Genomic DNA, 25,872 nt, shown 5'->3' on the forward strand with positions numbered 1-25,872 from the left:
TACGTCACACATGGAGAAAGTGACACACTTCTGATGGAAAAAAACAAGAGTAAAGAGATCTTGGAATGCCGACTTAGCGTTAGGGTTAATAGTTTTGGAATGCTGTTGATTGGAGCGAACGGGTTTAGGTGATCATGAAATGACAAAGTGAATCTTGAGGGTGTTGGAGACATACATGGAAAGTAAAAAAAAAATGCTGTAGAGAACGTTAAAGGCCCTACGTGTGTCTCCAGGCAGTATATGTGGCCTGCTTTAACACCCTCGCCACCATCTGTCACATCCCACGTAACATGGGAAAGTCGGGAACGGCACCAGAGCTCGTTACATTTCAACTGCTACTTCAACATTTCACCGAAAACCACCAGGCTAATATTTATATTTTATATCTCTGTTAAGAGTTTATTCCACATTTTACGTGGTTTCAGCTTAAGTCAACAGAAAGCAGGGTCACAGTAGTCTCTTTGCTCTTCAGTGAGAGCTTTCGGTTTTTCCTTGCTCGCACTTCTTTCAACTCCCTTGCTCCCCAAACGCAGATTCTCACCTAATTTTAATTTTATCAACCGCTCAACGGCCCATTTTTAGCATTTTTTTAATTTCGCTCACAGCCAGCAGTAATTCTGAGTCCTTGGGATTTCCATCAATGTCAGGCGCTCTCATGCGGCTGGCTGCCATAGCGTCTGAGTGGAAGTTGATCCCGTCTTTCAGTGTCTTTACGCAGACCGCCTGCTCGGCTGTTCAGAGTGTAACAAACTTCTTAATGTGACTGTCGATGTGTCCTCGTGCTTTTTAGGCTTATTAGATTTTCAAGACCTTGAGCCCCTGACATCCAAGACAGAAAAAGTAATTTAAATTGTAGATGTGCACCTAGACAGCCGGTTTCAGAGATTACTCTACATACGCGTCAAGAGCCAACACACTTTGGGCTACAGCAATATGTGCATGATTCTTCTCACGACTTGTCTTTAACTCCTTCCTCTTGTGACAATTTATTTTACTATGATGCTCTGATGGCCTTACATAAAATCCAATCCTAGCAGTTGCTCTGAGAACTCTTCTAACAAGTAAACAGAGTGTTATTTAATCTCAATATTGGCACACTGGTTGCGCTAAGTTTGTGAGGGAACGTTTCAGAACAAACAGAATAATTTAGATCAAGAGAATCCCACCAGAAAGGTGAAAAGTTTAAGCTGCATCGATGCGGTTCAAAGCACTGCATTGAACTTAAATAAAAACAATGCTTTTCAGATTTCAATCTGTGAAAACGTTGAACTCGCATCATATTAATTCCATCATGCACCGACTTAGTAAAATCCGTTGAAGTTTGTGGTCGTGATGTAACAAAATGAATCAGTAGGAGAGGATTAGAAAGGCACTATAGGACATTGTTGTAGTCAGTGAATTCCTGGCTTTGGCCTGGTTCCATGAACTAAAGCAGAGCGGCATATTACTGTCTGAAATAGCATACGTCCCCCATTGAGGTGTCAGCTGTGCATTCTTAGAACACAGAAACACGGGGGGGGGGAATAACACCCATGTGCGCACGCATTCATACACACGCATCCCATTTGCAATCCATTCAGCCACCTACACAGTCTTGATCTTTGAGAATAATCAGCGTTTGGGAACATTCTGCCTCATTGCCTATTCATGGCTCAGCATTGTGTTTATGTCTTATTCATGCCACTGCTCGGGATGTCTGTCTCCTTTAATGAGTAATTGGGGGTGATTGCATGTGTGTGTCGCTATTGCAAAAGCCAGATTGAACAACAGCAACAACAACAAAAAGCTTTCTCATGAAAGTGGGCTCTTGCACATCTGCAACACACGGCTAAACATGACGCATGCAGTGGGAAAAGGGTTTGATGTGGGCATTTTTAAACATCTGCTCTCACACCAACACATTTAGTAGTTGCTGGGATAATTTCTGCTTTGCTGATCAAACTTAGTGACTGAACTTCCTGATCTTACCAGCTTGCAAATGTGCCTCATGCTGTTTTTCATCCTACTCTGCCTTGGTTCTTTTCAGCAGATGATGCCACAGGTTTCGGCCCGGTGTTTGAGGAGCAGCCGGTGGACACTATCTACCCCGAGGAGGCGCCTGAGGCCAGAATTGTCATGACCTGCCAGGCGAGAGCCAATCCACCTGCCACATACAGGTAACATAATGTTTCCATAAACCCAGCCGCATTACTATGCACTTCAAATTTCACCTCCGTTGTTTCAGGGTCTGCAGACATGTCTGTAACATGTCGGCTGTCGCCCTTTCTTTGCTGAATAATTATTACTATACCAGTAGATGAAGATTTATATTTAAAGTCATCTTATAATTTTACCAGCAAGTAAACTGAGATACAACTGGTCAACAAATTCTTACTTTAAAAAAAAAGTTGTTTAAAAATACGTTTTTAAAAATGCTTGTAAAATATAGCAAATTTTTTTTGGCAAAATATAGCAAAAAGGTTTGCTATACTTTTGCTATATAGTAAAAGTTATACTGAAAAATATAGCTTTCACTATATTTTACTTTTGCTAAATATAACAAAAGATTTAGCATCATTCAGCAGAAGCAGAATTTTTTATGAAACTTGAAATATTTGAAAAAGTACAATAGTAAAATGTTTGAAAAAGTACAATAGTAAAATGTTTGAAAAAGTACAATAGTAAAATGTTTGAAAAGTACAATAGTAAAATGTTTGAAAAGTACAATAGTAAAATGTTTGAAAAGTACAATAGTAAAATGTTTGAAAAAGTACAATAGTAAAATTTAGCAAACAATATAATATAGTTCAGAAGAAGAAGCAGAACATTTTGATATATTAATTGCTAAAATTGATGAGTTTGCTGAAGACCTTTGTAGACAGTAAAACCATTAAAAGCAAAAGACATTTCCAGAAAGGAAGACAAAAAGAATGCCGACACACAGATAGAAACAAAGCACTCCTATTTCTTTCTATTGAAGAAATGTCTGACATGTCTGTGCTCCAGAAGAGTTTGACAGAAAACCATAAGAATTGTCACAATGATAGTCATAGTTCCTTAAAGTAGACATACATGGCTACATTTTGATGCATAAATTATTCCTGTACAGTTAAATATGTATGAACAGCATCATTCTGTTTGTCAAAAATCATGAAAAGTTAAAAAAACAGTTAGAGAATTCCACCATAGGATGACATTGTAATCGCAATCGTGGAAAAACCGTGAGAGATATTCAAAAGCTGAAAAATTTGAAGATACTTTACAGTCTTGTGACTTGGTTAAGAGTTCAATGGAGTTTCTATATTGAAGTAGGCAGCTACTAAAGCAGAAGTAGTAAGCTAAAAAAAGCAGAAGATTTTGGCAAAATTTTGTGGAATTTTGTAGAATTTCAATTTCTATGGGGCTGAAATTCGCACAAAAAAGCGCAAACATTTCAAAAAGTACAATGGTAAAATTTAGAAAAAAGATATAGCAGAAATCTCCAGAAGAAGCAGAACGTTTCGATATGTGAATTAATAAAAACTGGTTAAAGTTAGCAGAAGTAGTTAAAGACCGAAAAACATAAACGTGATCTCACTGACAAACAGGTATACTCACCCAGGTTGCTTTCCATGCAGATGGAGGCTGAACAACACGGATATTGACCTGAGCAAACCTGGCAGCAGCTACAGTTTATCGGGAGGCAACCTGATTATCAGCAACCCCGTTAGATCGGAGCACGTGGGGAAATACTCCTGCTTGGCTACCAACATGTACGGCACGGTCGTCAGCCAAGAGGCGTCTGTCCAGTTCGGATGTGAGTTGTTTGGATTGGAGTGAGCCACTTCTGTAGGCAGCAATGTGCAGTGCTATCCAGATATTGAGCAGCTTCCCCAGAGCTGTTAATTCATGCATGACATGCATATGAAATATGCAACAACATTTCATTAGGAACTTCATGTTCAGACAAACCTCATGTTTAGTGTGTAATGATGACATTTAGATGCGCGAGAGTCTTCGATTCAACCTGTAAAACGATGATCTCGTTTCCGTCTCTGGTCTTCTCAGATCTCGATCTTTTTTCACCGGAGGAGAGGCAGGCAGTGCACATCAAGGAGGGCCAGGGGGCCGTTCTGCTCTGCGCCCCCCCTCCACATTATCCAGGTAAATAAGCATGTGATACCGGAGTCTACTTCTCTGATGAAGGGATTTTCAAATTTGGTAAAATCTGGAACTAATCAGACTAACGCCCCCTGAAAGAAATGTATGCAAGTGGTGCTGTAGAACCTTGAGCTATATGTGGAGCTTTGTCCAGGGGGCGACGGGGGACATTTATTTGTGGTTAAATATTAACAGGATGTTTGAACTGAATATTTTTGTTTGCAGACACACCTTTTTCAAACCCACTACCTCATGACATATATCAGTGTGTTTTGACAAGCTTAACATTTAAATACATGTATGACATCAGCAATCCTATTTATTTCCTTATCTAAAAATAAAAGCTACACTGTAAAAAAAAAAAAAAAAAAAAGCCTCCTATCTACTGTAACATACCAGCAGCTGTGGTTGCCAGAACTTTACCATATCCTTTAAAGCATAACCACTATGAGATTAATACTGAATTGCACTGATTTCTTTGTAAATTGCTTTCTGGACTCTACCTGGGAGGAAATTTGCATCCCCAGAAACATGAGTACTTTGCCAGTCGGATGTAATTTAAGTAAAGGGTCTGGTTTGAGACCCAACAGTGTAACCTCACACCTGTAGTCTGGGTAAAACAAAAGTCTCTGTTGTTGTCCAATCATTTCTTTTTCAGTGACTGTTGCCGACACATTTTCCTGTTGGATGGGTAATCATATTTGGTTTTACCATTTATGCAAACAGCCTTATTTTTATGCCATCTAGCCTTGCAGATTGTCCACAACTAGTAGAGACTTCGCCCAACGTGAAATTGTGAGTAAAATCTGACCAAAACAAAAACAAATTTTCCAGTGCATCCTCAGCTTTAGTTGTCGTTTCCAGTTTCCATTAGCAATGCTAATGTGGCCGTAGCCATCCGCTAAATAAAACGCCACTGACATTTACAATATTCACACTGAATGCTAATCTGTAACCATCCATTTATTATGGAATTACCCACTCCAGCAGCATCACAATCACTACAACAAGCAGAACTTCCCCACAGCGCACTCCGTTAAGCCTTTCAGCCCAAAGAATCCTGCAAATCCGTCTGCAAGGTCAAAACATGTGCGAATTGTAATTACTCAGCACGGCGTAGCTGTTCATGACTATTCATACGTTTCATATATTTGAGCCCATGCTCATATCCAGATTCCTGGTCTGTTTCCATAAACGTTGCCTTGTGTCCGAACCGTTGATTGACAGGCAGCATTTCAACGCGTGTCTCTCTCTCTTTCTCTCTCTATCGCTGTGTAGGCGAGCTGTCGTTTCGATGGATCCTCAATGAATTCCCCACTTTCATCCCACTGGACATGCGGCACTTTGTCTCCCAGATAACCGGCAACCTTTACATCTCCAAGGTGGAGTCGTCAGACAGGGGCAACTATTCCTGCTTCACGTCCAGCCCGTCCATCTCCAAGAGCGTGTTTTCCAAATTTATTCCCCTAAAGCCTCTTGCTGAACGTTAGTGCTTTTTTTTTTTTTTTGTCTTAATTAATTATTGTGTTGTCTTTATTGTTATTTTACACTCTAGGAGAGTGTCAATGTAAGAACATTGTCAGTTTGGGGGGGAAAGAAGGAGCAACTTATTAATACGATTTCTTTAATAGAATCAGTACATCTTGCAGTTTTTTTACAGGGTTAATCACTGAAATGAGCACACAGCAGCACCACCGTTATTTTATTCAGATATTCTTCAAGGATGCTCCAAAATCCTCAAGAAACTCCATGTTTAATCACAGAAGTGCATTTTCAAAAAAAAATAAATAAATTGCGGTTTGGATACAAAGAATATTTAGCTTCGGTAAACTAAAGGATTAAAAAAAACAAACATTATCTTCCATCCCTTTGATTTAAGTATGGTTCATCTTTGTGGTATGTGTTTGTACCTGTTGCTCTTCGGTTTAGGATCCATCAGAAAATATCCTGCTGACCTCAGTGTGAAGTTCCCGCACACCACTGCATTGGTGGGACAGGACATCATCCTGGAATGCTTTGCACTGGGGAAGTAAGTGAGAAAAGGTTTGACATTCCCTGTTTGCTTGAGTGCATGAAGTAACTGCAGGGTTATAGTAACGCTTATAGCAAAATGCAATCGGTTATTGCTTCGTCTTCTTCCCGGAGCCAAGCTAATGACTTCTGCGGCGTATGTTTGAATGGGATCCATGCGGTGTGAAAATGGCACGGGGAATATTTTCTTCTGCATTGACTGAAAAGCCGGGCTGAGTCGAGGAGCGGACGAATGGAATGAACTAAATATAAATCAAACGTAGACCTTTCAGTGGGTGAAGGGTGGCGCAAAGGGTCACGACGTACGACAACAAAGGAATGCTGATGTGTCAGAGCTAGGAATATGCAGTAAGTCTTAAAAACTGATGTTCAGAGTTGGTCCCTATTCAGTCTACCTGGCGTTAAGATATTTTGCAAACTAAAGTGAGTACAAGTTCAGTCTGTAGTTGTGCAAAAGACGTGTGGAAATAAATGGAACCAAACCAAAGTTTTGAATGTTGGGGGGGGGGTGATAAATGTATGACTTGTGAAATATGGCGATTTTAAAGCTCAACTAAATAATTGTGCTCTTATTTCTAGAATAAAAACACCAGTACAGACACGTTGATATAGTCTGAGTTTTAAAACTAACTTTTGTAGGAGCCCCGATGAAATCAGTGTGTGCCGCTCTTTCGATTTTTGCTCACAGAAAACTGTCATTTTACCTCCACCTAACAGTTACTCTCTAATACTGACATATAGGATTCTAACGTGAATACGTGCGGCAAATGTTTTACTTTTGCAAAGCAGTGCATGTCTTACAAGCTGAATCCTGTCCGGTGTGTGACTTTGCTTCGTCGCTTTGTGCGTTCCAGCCCCGTACCTGCGATTCGCTGGAGCAGGAAGGGCAAAATTTTACCACATAATCACGAGGTGCGGATGGCCGGTGCTCAGCTGTTCATCCCAAACGTCCAATTCAATGACAGCGGCGTCTATATTTGTGAAGCGGAAAACCACAAGGGAAAGGACTCGCATCATGCCAACGTATCTGTGGAGGGTAAGAGAAATGTTGAATGACATGTCAGCCCTTGGCATATGAAAGCTAAAACACACTTTCAGTGAATTGAAAAGTCCCTATCCAGTCCGTTTTTTGCCTGTAGACTTCTTTAACTTTTAACTCCTCTCATTGCAGCGCATCCAGAGTGGGTGGAGCACATTGTCAACACAGAGAAAGACCTGTACAGCGAATACACCATGTCTTGCATTGCCAAAGGTGTCCCGAAACCTCAGATCCGCTGGCTGAAAAATGGAGAACCGGTAAAATTCTGGCATGGGAATGTTTGTTGTTCAGTTGGCAGTATAGTAAGCATCCTCTGTGTCGTTCCTCTCAGTTGCGTGTGCAGCCATGTGTTGTTAATGTAGTTCAGCAGCGAGGGAACAAGCGTGTGTGTGTGTGTGTGTGTGTGCGTGTGCGCGTCTGTGTGCGTGCGTGTGTGTGCGTGTACATACATCATGACGGGGGGAAAATACTTGTTGTTAATCAGCTGTTGTGCAACGGTTCCCCAGAAACAGCTGTCGTCAGCCTGAGATCCCCCCGTGGGAACGGCAGCCAGTGACAGAAAATGTGCAAAGAAATATTAAGATGTGCTGTATCAAAATACATAATGTAAAATGCTGCGTAGAGAAGGCATGTAAGTGTGGAGCATTTACTTTTTCATCAGGGTGTCCTAGATGTCGTTTCTGCTGCTTAAAAGGGATGAAAATCGTCCAACTTCTCTGTTCTTTCCCACAGCTTGACGGGACCGAGTTGAGATTCAGCAGGCTGACATCAGACGATGCGGGAATGTACCAGTGCATAGCAGAGAATCGCCACGGAGTCATTTATGCCAACGCAGAGCTAAGAGTGTTTTGTGAGTCGAATCCTGGCTCAAGTCGTTGCTACAAAAACCGCTGTGCTAAAATGTAGAGGACTATATTCTAAAATCTGCTGAGCTAAAAACCGGTTTGGGTTTTTTTTTTGTTGTTTTTTTGCTAACCCCGTCCTGATCTGCCGCAACAGGATGGGTTATAGATATGATCTGCAACATGAAATACCTGGCTGAAGCCACTGCCATTGGACATTAGAGGCTTTATCAGAAACAAAATACAAACCTGATACAGCAAGGCAATGGTTGGCATTTTAGCCTGAACCTCCTCGTGGGGAACAATGGAGTCCTGGATGAGTTTTATTTTTAAGTTTCATTTTGCATTAAAAATAATCTAATTATTAGAAATGCATAAAAAACTCATAATGTCACAGAAGAATTTACCTCACAAGCAAGTGAATTGGGAGAACAAAATTCATTCAATGTTCCCTCTCTAGCATATTGACTTTATGACTATGTCTATGCTCAAAACATCAATGCTAAACATAGAGGATATGGACTTGAATGACACAATATTCTTACTTCATAGGATTTAATATTATTTTGTAATAGAAGTGTGTTTATGGCAAATTTGGACCATTTTTTTTCTTCCAGAAGTTCATTTTTAAGGTCAGACACTGATGTTGGACAAGAGGTTGAAGTTTTGCGAAGACCAAATTTTTCCATGCCAAACCGGTTTATCCATGTCTTTATAGACCTTGCTTTGTGCTCAGATGCCTATTCATGTTGGAAAAGGAAGGTGATATTTTCAAAGCTGTTCTCACAAAGTTGGCAGGATGAATATTTCCAAAATGTCTTATGTGGGAGCTGTAAATAAGGGGCAAGCCCTACTGTCAAGAAGGGTGACTTTCCGTCATAGTCACTTCTCTGAGATTCCAACTTAAACAAGACAACAACAAAAAAAATGGGACACATTTTTTTGGACCCAATGGTGGATTAGAATCACCAGACTTTCGTCTACCAATCATAACTCCAGCTTTTGGGTTAAAATAAGAAATCTGCAGCTTTTTTTGTGCAGAAATTGTGCTCAGTAGAACATTTTGACTCTCGGAGTATTGTTTAATACAGCTAGTTTGGGAAGAATAATCGATTCTGTCTTCCACAGTCGGGGCTCCAAAGTTTCCCCATGACCATGTGAGAAGAGTGCTGGCACCTAAAAATGGCCGGGTGGTTATTGAATGCAAAGCCAAAGCCGCCCCGAAGCCCACCATCACCTGGAGCAAAGACACGGAGCTGCTCTCCAACTCCTCCAGGTCAGTCGTCCCTTAGTAAGACTCAAACACTCGTTCTGTTCCCACTCAAATGAGTGAACGTTTGATGTGTTTTTATTCTTTTTTTCCCCACTAAAAATAAATTTGAATAACAATCTAATGAATATGAATAAATAAATATTCATATTCAGTTATTTCTATTCATATTATTCAGTCTCTGGTTTGTAAAGGTTGAGTCGTCCTTTGTCGTTTCTAATGCCAATATTCATCAGCTGCCTGCCGTCGTCTGTCATTTGGACACATCTGGGCTGCAAGGACCAGAATCTGTCATTCTGCTTTGAAGGCAAGCTAAAGTGCCCAGAGAAACGCTTTACAAAACATTGATCTAAATAAGCTCCAGATCTATGAGACCCACCGTAATCGGAGGAAAAGTCTTAAATGTGTTTGATTGCTGAGCAGAGCTGCTCTGTCTGTCACTGGCTGACGTTAAGCTGGTAATGCAGCGCCGTTTGGGCAGAGGAAAGCCCCATCTCCTGCTCCTCACTTGGCAAACAAGTGTAATCTGAGTGCAGTGAGACGCCCCCCACACAACTCCCAATTCCAATCTCCAATGCTACTCCCTAACCCGCCCACCCCCACCGAGTCCCAATGCTGACACTCACATATTGTGGAGGAGGAGCAGCAAGTCATTTACTATGCAGCGTATGCATCCTAATTCTCTCTACGGCTTCTGTTTGAGCAGGAGAGGGTGTGCGGGGGGTAATGGGCAGGGGGCTTCTGGCATGCCTTCCGTCATGCATGAAAAAAATGAATCCATATATTACTTTTGAAGGAAAGTGAGACGGCTTCTTGCTGAGTTGTGCACATAGTTGCTTTTCTCATGAAAACTAACAGCGATATTGAATTTTTTCACTATTTTTCATCATCTCCTAGTACGTGGAATACCAAACGGTGCACTTTTGACCTTTTAAGATTTCTGGAATCTTCAGTGTGTGAGTGTTTGGCCTGTTCCCTCCTCAGGATGTTCATCTGGGATGACGGCAGCCTGGAGATCCTTAACGTGACGCCCCAAGATGAGGGAAGGTACACCTGTTTTGTGGAGAACGACTGGGGAAAGGCCAACAGCACGCGCCCTCTGGTGGTCACAGGCAAGTTGCAGCCAATCTCAAACAAAGCTTAAAACAAACAGCCCTCGGTTGCCTTTGATGCTTGTTGGACGGTGGAGTTTGCTTTGACGGCTCCCAATGTTAGCTGGCAATCAATCTCGTCTTTCGCAGTTCTACCAAAGAGGGCCGACCTCCAAATGTCAACTGATGTTAAATAACGACCTACAGAGCAAAGTGACAGGATACAGGCTTCTGCTGGATATTCACTCGTTCCCCCAAGGCCAGATTGAGGAGGGAGTTGCTTTGGATCCAATGTGCAAAGACAGGGGAATTAGGCCTTGCCGTTCTTTGGGAGAAAAACACCAGTTCTTGGTTCAAGATCAGAAAAGTAATATGTGAAAATGAAAGATTGTAGTTATTTTGCCTGTCATTTCTATAATTTGAGCTGTCAAGCATCGACTTTGTTCACAGTTGAGATTCGGTGTCCCTGCATTCAAAGCTCTTTTCTGCCCTCTTCTGGACATTTGTGTTTATTGCACTTTTTGTTCCTTCAAAAAACACATAAAGTTAGTACATGTAAATGACTTGTTTTTTTGCGTTTGTTCTGCAAACCTTTTATCATGTAAATAATTAATATTATTTATTAATTGTATTTAATTGTGGTGCCGTCTTTGATGCCTTGCTCCACAGGTCCTCATTTGTAGCTTGTGTTGGCACTAAAATTGTCAGAAATCTATCTAATATGCTTTGTAAAGTGTTTTATTGCACAACATCTGTTCGATAGATCTGTGTGGTTGGGGGAAAAATACTGAGACGTGTAATATTAATTTTTATAGTTACGAATGGAAACGGCTATCAGACAAGCATCCTGCCACATGCGTGTTTATGGGGTCCAGTCGATGTGGTTTCTGTAATATTTAGGTGGACAGTCACCAAAGATAAAATGTATCAAAGTATATGAAAAGGAACAGTATTGCATCAAAATGCAAAGCATTAAATTGATCTTTTTTTTAAGTGGTTAGATGCAGTAAACATTTTACTTGCATTGGATTTTGTTTGTAAAATTTAGATAATTGTGATTATTAATGTAACAAGGTAAGTGATGAGAAAATCAGATAACTCCTTTTTTTTTAAATAAGATTTATTATTGTTCAATAGGAGTACAGACACCAAATCTGGAAGGCTCATCATCTTTCATTGATCCCAGGATTTTTCATACCAAAGTCCATTTTTGATTTTTCATAGATTTTTAATATTGTTTTCTTTTTTTCAAAAGAAATTACAAATGACACAAGTATTTTTTATTTTTTTATTTTTTATTTTTAACTGGCTTTTGTTTTGACCATCGAGTTGACCTGGATTCAAAGTTCAACTAAACACGAAAAACAAGCCTGACATCACTACACATTGGTAAATAAAAAAACAACAGATTTAACAGAAAATTTGATTCATGGATAAAACTGATTTATCGCCCACTCCTGACAGTTCGTGCTATCAAAACTGTTTCAGCTTTGAGATTTGATTCTTGCTTATTCCTGTCATTGATTCTATATGTTCCTTTTATTTCTCAAGAGTCCACAAAGATCACACTGGCTCCCTCGAACGCCGATGTTCACACTGGAGACAACACCTGGATGGAGTGTGCAGCGTCGTATGACCCGATGGTGGACATCACCTTTGTCTGGTCCCTGAATGGGCAAGAAATTGATTTGGACAAAGACAACACGCATTATGAAAGCATCCTGGTGAGTACTCGCCACAATCGTTTTGGTTTGTCTGTTTTCTCCTATTAGGACTGAATTTCGGTTCATTCAGGTCAAGAATCATGCTTTGAAGTCTGATGCTATAGTGTTGTTTTCACTGGAATATCTGAGATGGAAAAGTACAGTCTATTTTAAGTGGACTTTATGGCTCCAAAATTAATCCCCCATACTTTCTTGAAAAGAGCATTGAGTCATCTCCCAGTTGTAATTATAACTGCCATTATGTCCTATCATGTGGACATAACCTTCTCTCTCTCTCTCTCTAAGTGCATTTCTGACCATAAACTGGCGGTTTCTCATTTGTTTCTCCACTCGCTCAGCAACCACCAGATTACGACTGTGAATGATGATCTCCTATTTTTGTGAGCAGGAATTTTCCCTTTTTACAAGGGGAGTTCTGTTTCACTTCTGTTTGTGTTGCTAGCAAAGCCAATTTCAGCCTTTAGTGAAATAATGCAACTAAGGCAAAAAAAAAAAAAAAAAAAAAGGTGAAGTTTGGTGTAAATCTCTTTAGATTTTTGGGCTGAAAAACAAAATGTTTCTGTCACTTTTTCCCCCTTTAGATAAATTTCTCAAAGTAACGAATTGTTTTCCTTGTGTTTAATGCAGAATGGAAGCTCAAACACTAAACTGCTCATCAAAAATGCTCAACTGAAACATGCTGGACGCTACACCTGCACTGCAAAAACCCATGTGGACAACACCTCCGCTTCAGCCCACCTGGTTGTCAGGGGTGAGTTGTGAGCCATTGGTGGAATTTAATTTGAAAGCCATGAAAACAGCTTCATCCGTAACACTTTTGATTTACTGGTAGTAGTTTTAGTTTGCACAGGTTGTTGGGTTTTTTTTTTTTTTTTGTTTTTTTTTGAGTCATTGGATTTTGGTGAACAATCAAACATTTTTCTGCATTTTTAGGGTTAAGCCTAAGCTGACGCTTTGGTGAACTTTTAGGTTAATTCTGTAGAGTTTGTTTGGTGATTGTTTAAAACGTCTGTAAATTATTTTTATTTGAGTTTTTTTTGTTGCGGACCATTTGTACTTTCCAGAGCAGGAAAGATTTAAAGTAATCTGTCTTACTTTAAATCATAAAATAGCATTTGGATAAACGACCTCAACATTTTTGAGAATAGAGCTGTTAAAAAAATGTTAATCCACTGTGGTCAATAGACTGGCCATTAGCTTCAGCCTGCACCTTCAACTACTCTGGGTCTATCCTTAAAGAAAAAAACAAACAAAAAAACCTACAAAATTATCTACTGCACATAAGACACTAACCGAACCATGCGCAATATAGTTTTTAAAAAATTGCTTTTCATAAGATTTCTCCAAAGTATGCAAGGGTTAGAGATGCAGAACAATAGTTTGAATTTTAAACTTATAATGAAATACATCTGAATATGTCAGACAGTTTATAGCTGGAGAGCTTGTTAAGCAACTGGGAAGACAAAACTGTTGTACGGCTCATCAGCCACATACTTGTGCAGTTCTCATTAAAGCAATTCAGAATGTTAATTACCATAAGGGATCAAGTCTATGCGTGTTTAAGAAGGGGAAAAAAAAAAATCAGACACACTGACGTTACAAAAACAGTGAGAAACTCTTTCTAGGAACAATTGAATCAGAACCTTTTTCGCCAATTAATCTGGTCATCTCTGTGACAACAAACGTTGGGAGCAAAGTTTTGTTTTCTGAATATTGCTACGGGAACCACAGAAGACCTGTTTGTAACAAGAACCTGACCTGACCCAGGAAAAGAGCATGGGAAATGTATTTGTCTTTGATTGTCAGGAACTGTGATAAGTCGCTGCTCCGACAGAGTCACAGTGGCTGAATAAACTGAATGGGACACTAAATGCTTCTGTGACTGTAAAACGTGTTTGGAAGAGTGTTGGCTCCCATCCGGCCTCTTTATGAATGAATCAAGTGTGATGGTGATGTGATGAGGACATAATGACTCACACGGTTCTGTCTTTCTTCACTTTATTTTGACAGACAGCTGCTGATTTTTATCACTTCGTAAGAGTACACACAAAGTAAACACTGGCAACTTTCAGCGCTTTATCTCTCCTTCTGCTGCGAGTTCAGCTCCTGGATGATTCACCAAGCTTTGCTTTTTCTCTCTCTCCCCTCCCCACTCTACAACTGGGAGCCTCCCTTGCAGCTCCTCTTCTCCGGTCATGAAACAGGCTCAGTCTTACAGGACAAAGGCTTTCTGTAGATTTCCACTCAGGAATTCTAGCAGTGATCCAGAGTGCCAGTGATCCCTGCAGCGTCCTGGCTGGGCTGCTGCGGCTTTCACAGCGAGCGCTGACAGACGGCCAGGTGAACGCGCAGCGTCTGAGCGTGACGGTTCCCCCAAACTGTAGCCAAAGCAGGCATCCCGGGTCGCTCCTAATGGAGAGCAAGCCGGCAGCCGATTCGTCAAGGCAGATGAGGAAACGCAGAGCCTGTAAATGCACTCGCATCCTTGGACGTTTGAACCGTTTCCATTGCTTTTGCAAATCGATTATGTTCGACTCAATATGTTTTGGTTTCTGTAGAGCCTCTCCCATCTCCGGTGCTGAAGTTTGTAACTCCTTGAGCGTAGTCATGGTGACCTGGTGTCCTCTCTCATCCAGGCACATTTACACATGGGTCATGTTCCTTAAATGCCATGATGAGATTAACTGAACTTCAATGGATATTTAATACCTTAGAAAGTTTTTTTTTTATCCATCCCCTGACTTGTACTTTTTAACAACCTTTATTCTGATTTGTCTGGAGTGTTTTTTTTGTCTTTGTGCTGTAATGGTATCCATGAATACTTATTGACAATCACTTGAGATCCAGTCACTGCACTCAGGTGATCCATTCCATTCATTTTGAGACAACTGGCACCATTTGATGGGGCCTCTGTTGAATTAGGTCACTCACTTTAAAGGGAGCTTGTGTTTATGCAACTGCTCATTTTGTGTTAACTATTTTTATTTAACTGCCATATAAATGAAAACGGTAAAACATCCAAGGGTGTGAGAACTTTTTTACATGCGTTGTAAATATTGACAATGCTTACTATCCAAAACTAAGTTATTTTCTTGTACATGTACAGAATGTAAATGCCTTTCCTTTCTTCGTGGTTCTATTAGGGCAGTTAAACAGTGAATATATTGTCTTTGCTTTTATTCTCAGCTTAGATATATATATTTTTTTTTCTAACAGAGAATTTTGGCTTTCTCAGGCTGCGGGTTGGGATTTCCAACCCAGACATTTTTTTTTTTGGTTCCAATGGAAGAATTAAGAGTTGCATCAGGACCAAGAGAAACATTGGATTAAAAAGCCTTTGACTAAGTTTGAGTGAACATATTCCACTGCACTATAAAAATTGAATGCCCTAAAGTCAAAGTTTGCCTCGGGCTTTCAAACGAAAAAGCTTGAAAATGTAAATGGCTGTGATATGCTGTGCTTTATGGAAGTTTTGTTATTTGTGTTTTTTTTTTATGCATGTTAAACAGATCAGAGTTAATTCCAGGGATTTCCCTAAGAGACTGAATCTCTCCCAGAATCATCACTCTTCCTGTCTGCAGCTCATTCACAGCTGCGTGATTGTCCTTCGCCTGGGCTTTTCTGCCACATCTGCATTTTCACCTGTGACTTTAACTTTTTAAAACCAGTCTGTTAATCTTCCCTTGATATATTCGCCCCAGGGCCCCCCGGTGCACCAGGCGGGGTGAGAATAGTTGACAGATCGGACAAGAGCGTCACGCTGCAGTGGAGCCGTGGAGCAGACAACCACAGCCCCATCTCCAAATACACCATCCAGTACAGAGACGAGTTCTCAAAAGGCATCTGGAAGAATGCCACAACGTGTGAGTAAGAGATATCGCCACAGGATTGTGTGCGATTGCAATAATTAATTAGGATTTATGGCTTTTATTTTGACAACAGCTTTCTTCTTGCCACTCTCTCATTAAAACTTGTGTTGCGTATCACTAATAAAAATGCTGTCAAAAAGATTCGCCCACCTGAGCTGTGGGCAGCTGCAGCTCCTTCAGAGTTACCTCTGAACTGTCGGCCAGCACTGTTTTACTATTAAACTCACAGCTGTCAATGCCTTATCTTGTTCTCTCATAAAAGTCCAACAAGTTCAGAGTTTTTGCTTACAACATGACAAACGTAATGTAACAACTTTTAAAAGATACTTTTACTGTCGATTTGATCAAATTTGATCAGTCCCAAGTTGTGATTTTATTTTATTTTTTTTGTAGCTCCTGCTGATGTTGAGGGGAATGCAGAGACAGCCAAAGTGGTGGATTTGTTCCCTTGGACAGAATATGAGTTCAGGGTCACGGCCACCAACACTCTGGGGACAGGAGAGCCGAGCAGGCCGTCAAGCAAAGAGAAAACCCTGGAATCAGGTAGGACCACGTCCAGATTTCTTAGATCTGCTGACTGTCATTTAGACAACTGAAAAGCAAACTTGTTTGCAGTGCTGTAAAAGAAGGAAGAAAACTGAGTTTTACCACCACCCAGCTTTCCGTTTGTTAGTTCCACCTTGTCTTTCTGTTGTTGCTTGCTTGAATATATAAAGTATCCCTGCAGAAGTGAATCAGCAGTATTGACATCAGGCTCGGCTTCCAAAAACACATCGTGCCAAACTCACCACACGAGCCTTTACAAATAAGCACTTTTGTGAAACCTGACACTGGAATTCAGACCTGCTATGACCTCTTTAAAAAAAATAAAAACTAAAAAAAAAATCTCTAAATGAAGGTGAGCTACGGCTGGCGGGCTTCCTATGAGTAGATTAAGGATTGCGTTTGACGCACTAGCAGATATTGATACCGTGTTGGTCGTGGAAATGTGTCTCATTCGTAAATCCAGAGCTAGGTTGCAGGCTGTGTGTGGGTTTGGCTTTGTTTTTTGTGGATTCATAGTATGTGGGCTCAAAGTTTTGCCACTGCTGTCTTATTGTAGTTCCTGTGGTGGCGCCCTCAGATGTCGGCAGGGGCGACGGGGGCAGCAGGGGCAGCAGAGAGCTGACCATCACATGGACGGTAGGTCAGCTGTTTCCAGCCTAGAAATCTCTGTGTTAAGAGCTGACGAAGCATTTTCTGTTCGGTCAGTTTGGAATAGCGGCTATGCATTTTGCTCAATAGGTACTTAGAGCTTGTTGTAAAGTTACTTTGTGTTTAAGTAAAAGATGTTCACAAATTGAAGGCTTAGTAAAACTCAAACTGCGCTTTAGAGACTCTGATTCATCCAGTTCAGATTCAATCAGTTCCAGCAGTAGAAGTAGCAACTTCAGCTGCAGTGCATATTTGCATTTGTTTACAATTGCTTAAATCGTGTCTGACTGTTATTCTTATTTAATTTTTTTTATTGAAACCCTGCCACAAAAATAATTAAAACATCTTTAATGCTGACTGAACGTTGTCAGCCAGATCGTCAGATCGATATTCATCGGTCCGGTTCGTCAATACAACGGGGCAACTCAAGAATTGCTTCCATTAATAACCTCAAAACAAAAGCACCAAGCATATAGAAAAGGAGTTGTTCACACAGTATATATTTTACAAGAACTACCCGACCAATAGTTGTTGCACCTCTCGTCATTATTTTTATGTTTTACCATTTGGCTTCATGGTTTAGCCTCATCTCCTTCGACTCTGGAAACTCTAATATTTGGCAGAGTTTTATTTTGTAAACCACTACTGAGTCCTATTTTTCTTTTAAGCATAAAAAAGGACCTGAATTAGTTGTGGATGTTTTAAAGAGTTCTTTGTTCTGAATTCTGGTAAAAAGAAGAAGTACTGCCACCTTGTAAATCTGAGCTTTAATAGTTGAGTTCAATGCTTCTGATATTAAAACCTTGAAAAAAAATAGATGGACAGAACACCAAGGGGTCTGACGAGACTTTGAGAAAGCAAAATATAACATTGTTTTATTTCTTAGTGGTTGTTGCCTAGTTAAATAACATCAAATATTTAAATAAAAAAGTCTATATTCCCGATTGTTTCTGTTTTCTTTCTTTTTTTTGTGTGTTCAGCCAGTGCAGCCACAGTACTATTATGGACCTGATTTTGGCTACATTGTGGCCTTTAAACCCCGTGAAGAGAAACAGTGGAACAGGGTGGCGGTGACGGGCCCCGAGGCCAACCGCTATGTTCACAAAGACCCCAACCTCGCTCCTATGACGCAGTTCGAGGTCAAAGTTAAAGCCTTCAACAGACAGGGAGAGGGACCCTACAGCTTAACAACCATCATTTACTCCTCACAGGACGGTAAGTGCCGAGTCACGGCTCCCGATGCGACTTGCAGTAAGAGAAAACATGAAAAAGTGATTTCCAAAGCCACGAGTTCAGTAACTGCTTTCTAGTCTGTCAGCTCTATAGAGTGGGACCCCTTAGGTGGGGGTTCTCATGTTTGGTGAGGAATTTAAATGCACACTGAAAGTGAAACCCTCCCCCCACCATCTTTCGTTGGAGGCGGATTATAATGTGGCGTGAACGAGAAGGCTGATCATTTGAGCAGGGATGTGAGATGTTTGGATCAGTTGTTAACTTTCAGTGACAGGAACCTGAGGTAACCGCTGGCACTGCAGACATGATAACTTCCTGCCTTCCAGCCAGCGTAAACATTCTCAGAGAGCGCCTGCCTTTTGAGGAAGTGCATATGACTGTAAAGTCATCCCGACAAAGTGCTTTTCCTCCATATTATGTGTTCGTATAGGAAAAGTGCTTGTGCGGTATCTAAAGTGTTGTTGGTTCAATCCCCAGTGGAACCATGTAGCACTTTAGGCCCTACACAGGACTCTTCATAACATTAGCTAGAAATGATATCAAACCGACTAGCGTTCTTAAAGTGAAAGCAAAAGCATCAAGTTTGACAATTGTGATTTATTTTTCTTCAGTATTTGTACAGAATTTTAATTAAAGCTACAATTAATGAGTTTTCTTCTTTCATTCTGATTACTAATCACCAATTAGTTTTTTTTTTTGTTGTTTTTTTTTTTGGTGTTTTTATTTTATTTCCGTCAATATGATATATTTTAATAAATGTGTTGTTTTTTGGTTGTTTTTTGTTTCAAGGTATAAAACCTTAAAAATACAAAGAAATGTTTTAAAAATTTTTATGTTATTATGTAGTTACAAGGGCAAAAAAACGTTATTTGTATTGCAAATGTTGAACTCTGTTCCATGTAGTGTACAGCTATTGAGAACAGTCTGATAATCTTCTAAAGGAATGTAAAGCAACGATAATGTTACTGCTGTAGCAAAATAAGACAAGTAATTCAATTTTATCTATGGGAAAAACATTTCATTCTCCATCATTAAATATGAAATTCTTTATTTAGAAATGTTTTCATATTTAATTTATGTTGACCTTCAGGTTTCACTTAGAGAGCAAGGTTTCCTCTTTGAAGAAAAATAATAATAGTTGAACATGAAATGTCTGATTTCAATTTATTTTGGGAACTGTTGTAAATAGTCAACTCTGAACTGCTCAAATCTTCTTTTTTTGTATTTTTTTTTGTTCTTCAGACCCTCATTAAGCATTCTTCAACATGACAAGCGTTTCTTCTGTGACTATTACTTTTGACAACGTTTGCATTCTCCCTCTTTAGCTCCATCTGAACCTCCAGTGATTGTTGAAGCGAAAGCAATTTCTGCCACAGCGGCGACTGTGTCCTGGATCCTTCTGTCAGAGAACAATACTGATGGATACAAGGTCAGTAAAAGAAAACAAAAGAAAAACTCCCATTTTGGTACTGTACATCCCAAATATTATTAAATTATTATTATTATTATTATTATTATTAGGTGTAATCTCTGCATAAACAGGTGCAACGCTTTTAAATCGAATGGAAAACTAAACGAGAAGCTTAATTCAGCCGGAGTGTGAAAGGAATTGATTTTGAGACATTTTGACAAAGTGCAGTGCAGTCAGCTATTCTGTGCATTTGTGAAAAGAAAGTTTGCTGAAAATTATGATTTGATATTACCCTGAAACAAACACAAAACCAACAGAGTTAACATTTTAAACTGCTTCAGTCTCATAAGCAATGAGTGCAGAGCTTTCCTAACTGTAAACAGTCTGTGTATAGAAACGGTGATCTCCGTATCATATTTTTTATATTAAATCAATCATGTTCTTTTAGAGACAGAGATTGAAACCTTGAAAAGTTAGCAACGATGCAGTTCTCTATTCAATCTTCCTACTATCTGCTAGAAATGTTCAACTCCCTCTTGCTTTTACAGCCTCAACAAACTGATAGTTTCCTTTTAAATAGTTCTACTTTTTCTGACTTCACTTTAAATCCCTCAAATTCTAAAAATAGAAAAAAATATATATCTTTGAGTTTTCTTAATTTAGTTACTTCACCCACATCAAAAAAGTGTTGCCAGTGCGATCAGCTAGCATGTAGTATAGTGTGTTTCCAATTTAGAAAAAAAGATCGCTTTCCCCAATGAATTATTACTGTAACAACTGATCTTTTTTGCCGTAGGTGAAGTACTGGAGACTTAATGAAAACAGTGACAGTGGAGCGGACTCAGTCGTGGTGTCAGGGAAGGAAAACCACACCCGGCTGGAGAATCTGACGGCCAGCTCTGACTACATGATTGAGATTCGAGGCTACAACTCTGTGGGATACGGACCACCCAGCAACCACGTCAAGATCCGCACCAAGAAACCCCGTAAGTTTCAACATCGACTCGTGCGATCTAAGTAAACACGTATTTAGATGAGTGTTTATTTGGGTCTAAAGTGTCTCAACAAATGAGGAAGTTCTCTGATTTGACCTGGTGTTGCTCTAATTAACTCAACCAGCTCCGGATCGACCTCCGAAAATATTAGATGCAAAGATAAAAGGCAGGTTTGTGAATGTTGCCTGGGAACCTGTGGTACCGTTTTCTAACGAATCCCTAATAGAAAACTACAAGGTAAGAAAAACTTGGTGCGTTCTCATTTCTGGGGTCAAAACCTGAAACTTCTCTGCATGTGATGCTTTTTATTTACATCTGTCGCCTACCCAGGTCCTGTACAAGGCTAAAGGCGCGTCAATAGGAACGCTGTACTCAACACCTAAGCGCTCCATTGAACTTCTCCTGCAAACAGACGGGGAGTATGTGGTGGAAGTCCGGGCGCACACGGAGGGAGGAGACGGCGCTGTGGCTCAAATCAGCGTCCCCCCTGGAAACAGCCAGACCCGCGGTCGCACGCAGAACTACAGTAAGTCCCTGCTGTCGATTGTCGTCCAACACTTACAAGCACTTATTTATATCTTTTGAATTTCCAGAGAACATGTGTTCATGTCCCAAAGATTCAAGTGAAAATAATAATAATAAAAAAAAAGGTTTAACAAACAAATGAGGCTTCCCTTAATTTGATCACTGATGAAATTAAATGTATTGATTGAGGGTAATCTCCTTCGGGAAATCTCACGCCGTCTTGACAAAGATTAAGTTTAGCGCCAGTGGAGCAGAAATAAAGGCTTTGGTCATCAAGTGGCATTTTAAATCTGCACTGTTGAGGTAAAACAATGCCACTATTCAATCTGGTCTAGCATCAGTTTGTGAGATTATACTGGGCTTAAAGTCAGCATTAGGTTATCATTAGTCAAAGCCGGGGAGGGTTGGGGGGTTCCTGTGTGGGCCGAGTTAAGCTGTTACTTCGGCTCTCATACCTTAGATTGGAGGGATGAGATGGTCTGTGACTAAAGCCTCGTCGGCCCCCTGACTGATCTGCTCGCTGCGTGGGTGACCAGCTGGCAGGCCGCCGAACGGAGGAGAACTTAAGCCTCTGGAATTGATCTTGATGAGAAGAGGAAACCCCTCCTGCGGTTCTTCTGCTCCTTCCTTATCGTTCAGACCCAGACTCCACCTGACAGCTTGATTTCACAGACTCGGGAATTTAAGTCCTGATGGATTTCGAATGCGAGGAACTGACGAAAGCAGAGCTATCTGGGGTCATCTCAGTCCTCTCAGTTTTGTAATTTGAAGAACGTGGTCAGAGAGAGATGAACTCTAAATGTAGCGCTTCTTATGCGATGGCACTCTGTGGCTAAATGCATACGGTACTTAGCCATTGTTTGGTTGTTATGTGGTTTGCTCACAGTGAAGGTCAGGTCAAAATATGTCCAGAAAATATCTGCTGGTGTGTTTGGACAGCTTTCCAACCACACGTCTATTAGGGTCATAGCTGCTCCACACTGCTTAGGTTGTCCCTCAGCAAACTGGACCTTGACCATACACTTTTAGTTGTTTAATCAAGAGAGTTTCTTCATACAGATGTTGCTTCTTGGGTTTACGCGATGCATTTTCGATTGGGTTGATGTCTGGGACTCGAGAGGATCATTCTAAAAGTTTGATGTTAACCTGCTTTTTCAATTTTATGTGTTTTTGTGATCATTGTCCTGGTGGAACTCCCAGTTTTCTTTAAGTTTCCGCCATCCAATCCGAAACGCCATGCTTAAAACAAGGGGAATTTGTTATCGTGTTTAGGGGTAACAACACAAGCACCTTTATTTAAAATAGCAGGATTGGATGAAGTACAAATTGCACTCTGAGCACTTTTCAAAAATTGTTTTTTTTAGATGATTTTGATGCATCAACTGGACATTTAGGTAGCAGATTTTCTTTATTATTATTATTATTATTATTATTATTATTATTATTATTATTATTATTATTATTATTATTATCCATCAATTTAGGCTTTAAATTCTGCTTTTATTTGCCTCTGTCCATCTGTTTCAGGTGGAGCAGTCATGTCCTCCTCATCTCTCAGCGTCCTCCCAATGCTCCTCGTGGCTCTCCTCCTCCTGAACCTCTGAATGTAGCGCCGTCTTTGTCCTCTCAGAGTTGGGATGAAGACTGGCTGTGATTGCTAAAGGTTCACACACCTGTGAAGGATCCGAGACTCTTTCCACAATATTCTAAACCAGAGTGTCACATTCCAGCTAAGGGAAGTGTTTGTGGAAAATGGAAATGGATTAACAATTGGAAAATGGACAAAGGTTTTCCTTATTTATCCACTAAAGGCCTCTCTGAAGGAATCTCAAAGGAGTTCTGTCAACTTAAAATGCCTTACATAAATGATTACTCTTGTCTTTCACAGTGATTTGTTTCTAGATGTTAAAGTCTAGATTTGCGTATGTTGTCTCTTCTGTATTCAGTTTCCCCTTTGTTTCACATCTCAGACCAGACTTTTCTGATTTAAAAATGCTGCCTTTCATTTTCTTACCTCTTTTCAACTGCTTTGTTTTCAGTTCATTCCCTTGCAAAAGGTCAACAACTAGCTGTGAAGGGCAAGAGTATGCATTTATAAAAATGATAAACTGTCTTTTTCTTTCTCTCCTCATTTTCAGTTCATTGACTTTTTTAAATAATCACTGTTTTGCAGCGATACAGTCAAAGCAATCTCAACCGCTTGCATTGTGGATTTTATTCAGAGAAAGCACAATTTATTTCATGCAGAATTAATATATTGGATTATTGATATTGTATTGTTAGACTAAATTTACCTTGCTGTATTGATAAAACACGAAGGTCATAGCTTCTGATTTAGAACATAGCATAAACTCTGGTATCCCAATTCCAAAGAGGGAACATTATTGTTAGGTGTAAGTAAAATACAAATAAAAAATAAAAAAAGTTTAGTACATGCAGTTATCTCCCCAGAAACAGGAAATGTGTTTAAATGTGTAGTTTTAAATGCATATCAACATCCAACACTGATTATTTCCAGCCATACTGGTCCAACTGTGCAGTGATCTCAGATTTGCCAGAAATGTTGGCTAACATTAAGAAAGATGACTGAGAGAAAAACTAAAGAAAACAAAACAAAAAAAATATCTGAACCTTCTTTGTTTTGACTGTATCATTAGATCCTCAGTGGCGCCAGCTGGTGCTTTGTAAAGAATGTTAGCACTTCATTTAATGTAAGCAATTTCATTTCATGTCGCTCATCGTCGGCTAATAACGGTAAAAGTGAAACAGTAGCGCACCTCATGCCCTTCTGTAAATGTGCAATGTCTGATAGAACTGTGGCAACTTCATGTTTTCTAACGGGACTCTTGGCTGAGCTTCTGCAACAGGAGTCTTATTTAATGCATTTTTAATTATCTGATATAAGCAAAAGGTAAGCAAAGCCATCTCTATCAGCGGTAAGAGCTCATCCGGAGCTCAGGACGTTGTTTTAAATGCATTAGTTTAGTGTTTTTATTAACATATGATCAGAGTTTTATGGACATTATCACTTGTCTTTTTTATTGTTATATTTGTACATTTTGACCCGAGTCCGGCTGGTCAAGTTTTAAAGTTTATGTCCCTCAAATGGAGGAACAAATGCTGCATTTTGAGTTCCTCTGAATCATTTTGTTGTATGACGGATGCTGGTCATGCTTCTACATTGTGACAGTATCGGTGTCCACCACAAAGTGCTTTTTCCTGGTTTTCTCTTCATGCCACAATTCATTAAAGTAAAAAAAAATAAAATAAAAAAAAATAAAAAATTGCCAAATGCATGAATGCCTTGAACTTCTACATTTTGGACAGGGCTGTGGCTCCGCATACTACCATGCATGAGATTGGAGACAGCGTACCAACATCGTGGAAACTTCCGAAACTATTGTAAAACACATTCCAATCCCGAGTGGCATCCCTTTACGTCAGAGACCGTAGAGATCTTGGACTAATATGTGCATTAGCTGCTAAGCTTCAATAGACCCGTCATCTCGTCTGAGGCCCGTAGAAGAACTCATTTAGTCGTTTAGAGAAAATGTAAACTGACTAAAGGCATGTCACTCTGCTGACTACCGGTCCTGCAGTCCCCTGCATACTTAATGCTTGGAGTTTTGGTTGCATTATTGGTGGTTCTGGCAGCATGTGTGGCTGTCTGCTGGAAGTTCATACTTTGATATGAATGGCATATATGAGGGATGAAATTAAAAGCTCTCATTGACTGGACAAGGAACAATAAAGGTGTAGTTAACTATATTGTGGTGCTGTTGTTTTTTGTGTCTTGTGAATCCAAACATTTTACTTGCACTATGGCATTTTTTAAGTTTACAATTTTAGGGTAAAGAGCAATCAGCAGAGAAGCAACTGAAGTAACAGTAAATAACAAAGAGGAATAATGGTTGTCCAGCAGGGAGTGGAAGAGAAAGAGGAGCTTAAATACTAAGGGAGAGGTGAAAATGACAAAGGAGCCATGGGAGCTAATCACAGGTAAGTGGATGCAGCAGGGAGGTGGAGGCAAATGAGGCAGTTGGCTGAGGGTAAACTGACGAATATACAAAGCAAAGAGTATAAGGAAAAAAGGGGAAAGAAACATGAAAAAATAAACAGTAAACAGAAGGAAATAGTGATATAAAGAAACAAATTTAAAGCACAAACAATGTGACAAAAAATTACTTGCATAAAATACTGAAATGGCAAGATATCATGAAGTAAGCAATAAAGAAAAGATCAAAACAGAAGCACAAATAAACAAAGTCCAAACGGCTGTGGTTCAGAACAGAATTACAGTGCTGGACCACAAGAAAATGATTGCAAAAGCTGTCAAGGGTTTATTTTGTTATTTATTCTAAGAAAGTGTTGCTTGCCATAAAGTCAACAAAATGTGTTTGTTGACTTTATGGGAGAGCAGAATTGAGCCATTGGTTCTAAAATGAAAACACGTTGCACTGACTGATGCTGTTTCTAAGTGAGAGCATTGACAACGTCAACAAGAAATGTCTGTTATCTGCTGAAGTCAT

General features: G+C 39.9%; 1 protein-coding gene across 1 annotated transcript in view; it reads left to right on the forward strand.

Annotated features, from left to right (window-relative positions):
- LOC106929275 (contactin-1a-like) overlaps nt 1–25,109 on the forward strand; it is a 55,463-nt gene extending 30,354 nt beyond the window's left edge. Inside the window, 21 exon segments of the mRNA XM_088006739.1 lie at nt 2,027–2,156; nt 3,597–3,775; nt 4,027–4,122; nt 5,398–5,604; nt 6,049–6,148; nt 7,005–7,186; nt 7,322–7,446; nt 7,922–8,039; nt 9,160–9,307; nt 10,286–10,413; nt 11,944–12,116; nt 12,744–12,867; nt 15,818–15,979; nt 16,379–16,528; nt 17,088–17,167; nt 18,160–18,394; nt 19,738–19,841; nt 20,620–20,809; nt 20,943–21,055; nt 21,149–21,344; nt 22,871–25,109. Coding sequence (XP_087862865.1) covers nt 2,027–2,156; nt 3,597–3,775; nt 4,027–4,122; nt 5,398–5,604; nt 6,049–6,148; nt 7,005–7,186; nt 7,322–7,446; nt 7,922–8,039; nt 9,160–9,307; nt 10,286–10,413; nt 11,944–12,116; nt 12,744–12,867; nt 15,818–15,979; nt 16,379–16,528; nt 17,088–17,167; nt 18,160–18,394; nt 19,738–19,841; nt 20,620–20,809; nt 20,943–21,055; nt 21,149–21,344; nt 22,871–22,947 — 3,017 coding nt within the window. The 3' untranslated portion in view covers nt 22,948–25,109.
- Nucleotides 25,110–25,872: the final 763 nt, after the last annotated feature.

This window comes from Poecilia mexicana, unplaced genomic scaffold (genome assembly GCF_051168715.1).
Source record: "Poecilia mexicana isolate PSO_F unplaced genomic scaffold, ASM5116871v1 scaffold_6, whole genome shotgun sequence".
Lineage (NCBI taxonomy): Eukaryota > Metazoa > Chordata > Actinopteri > Cyprinodontiformes > Poeciliidae > Poecilia > Poecilia mexicana.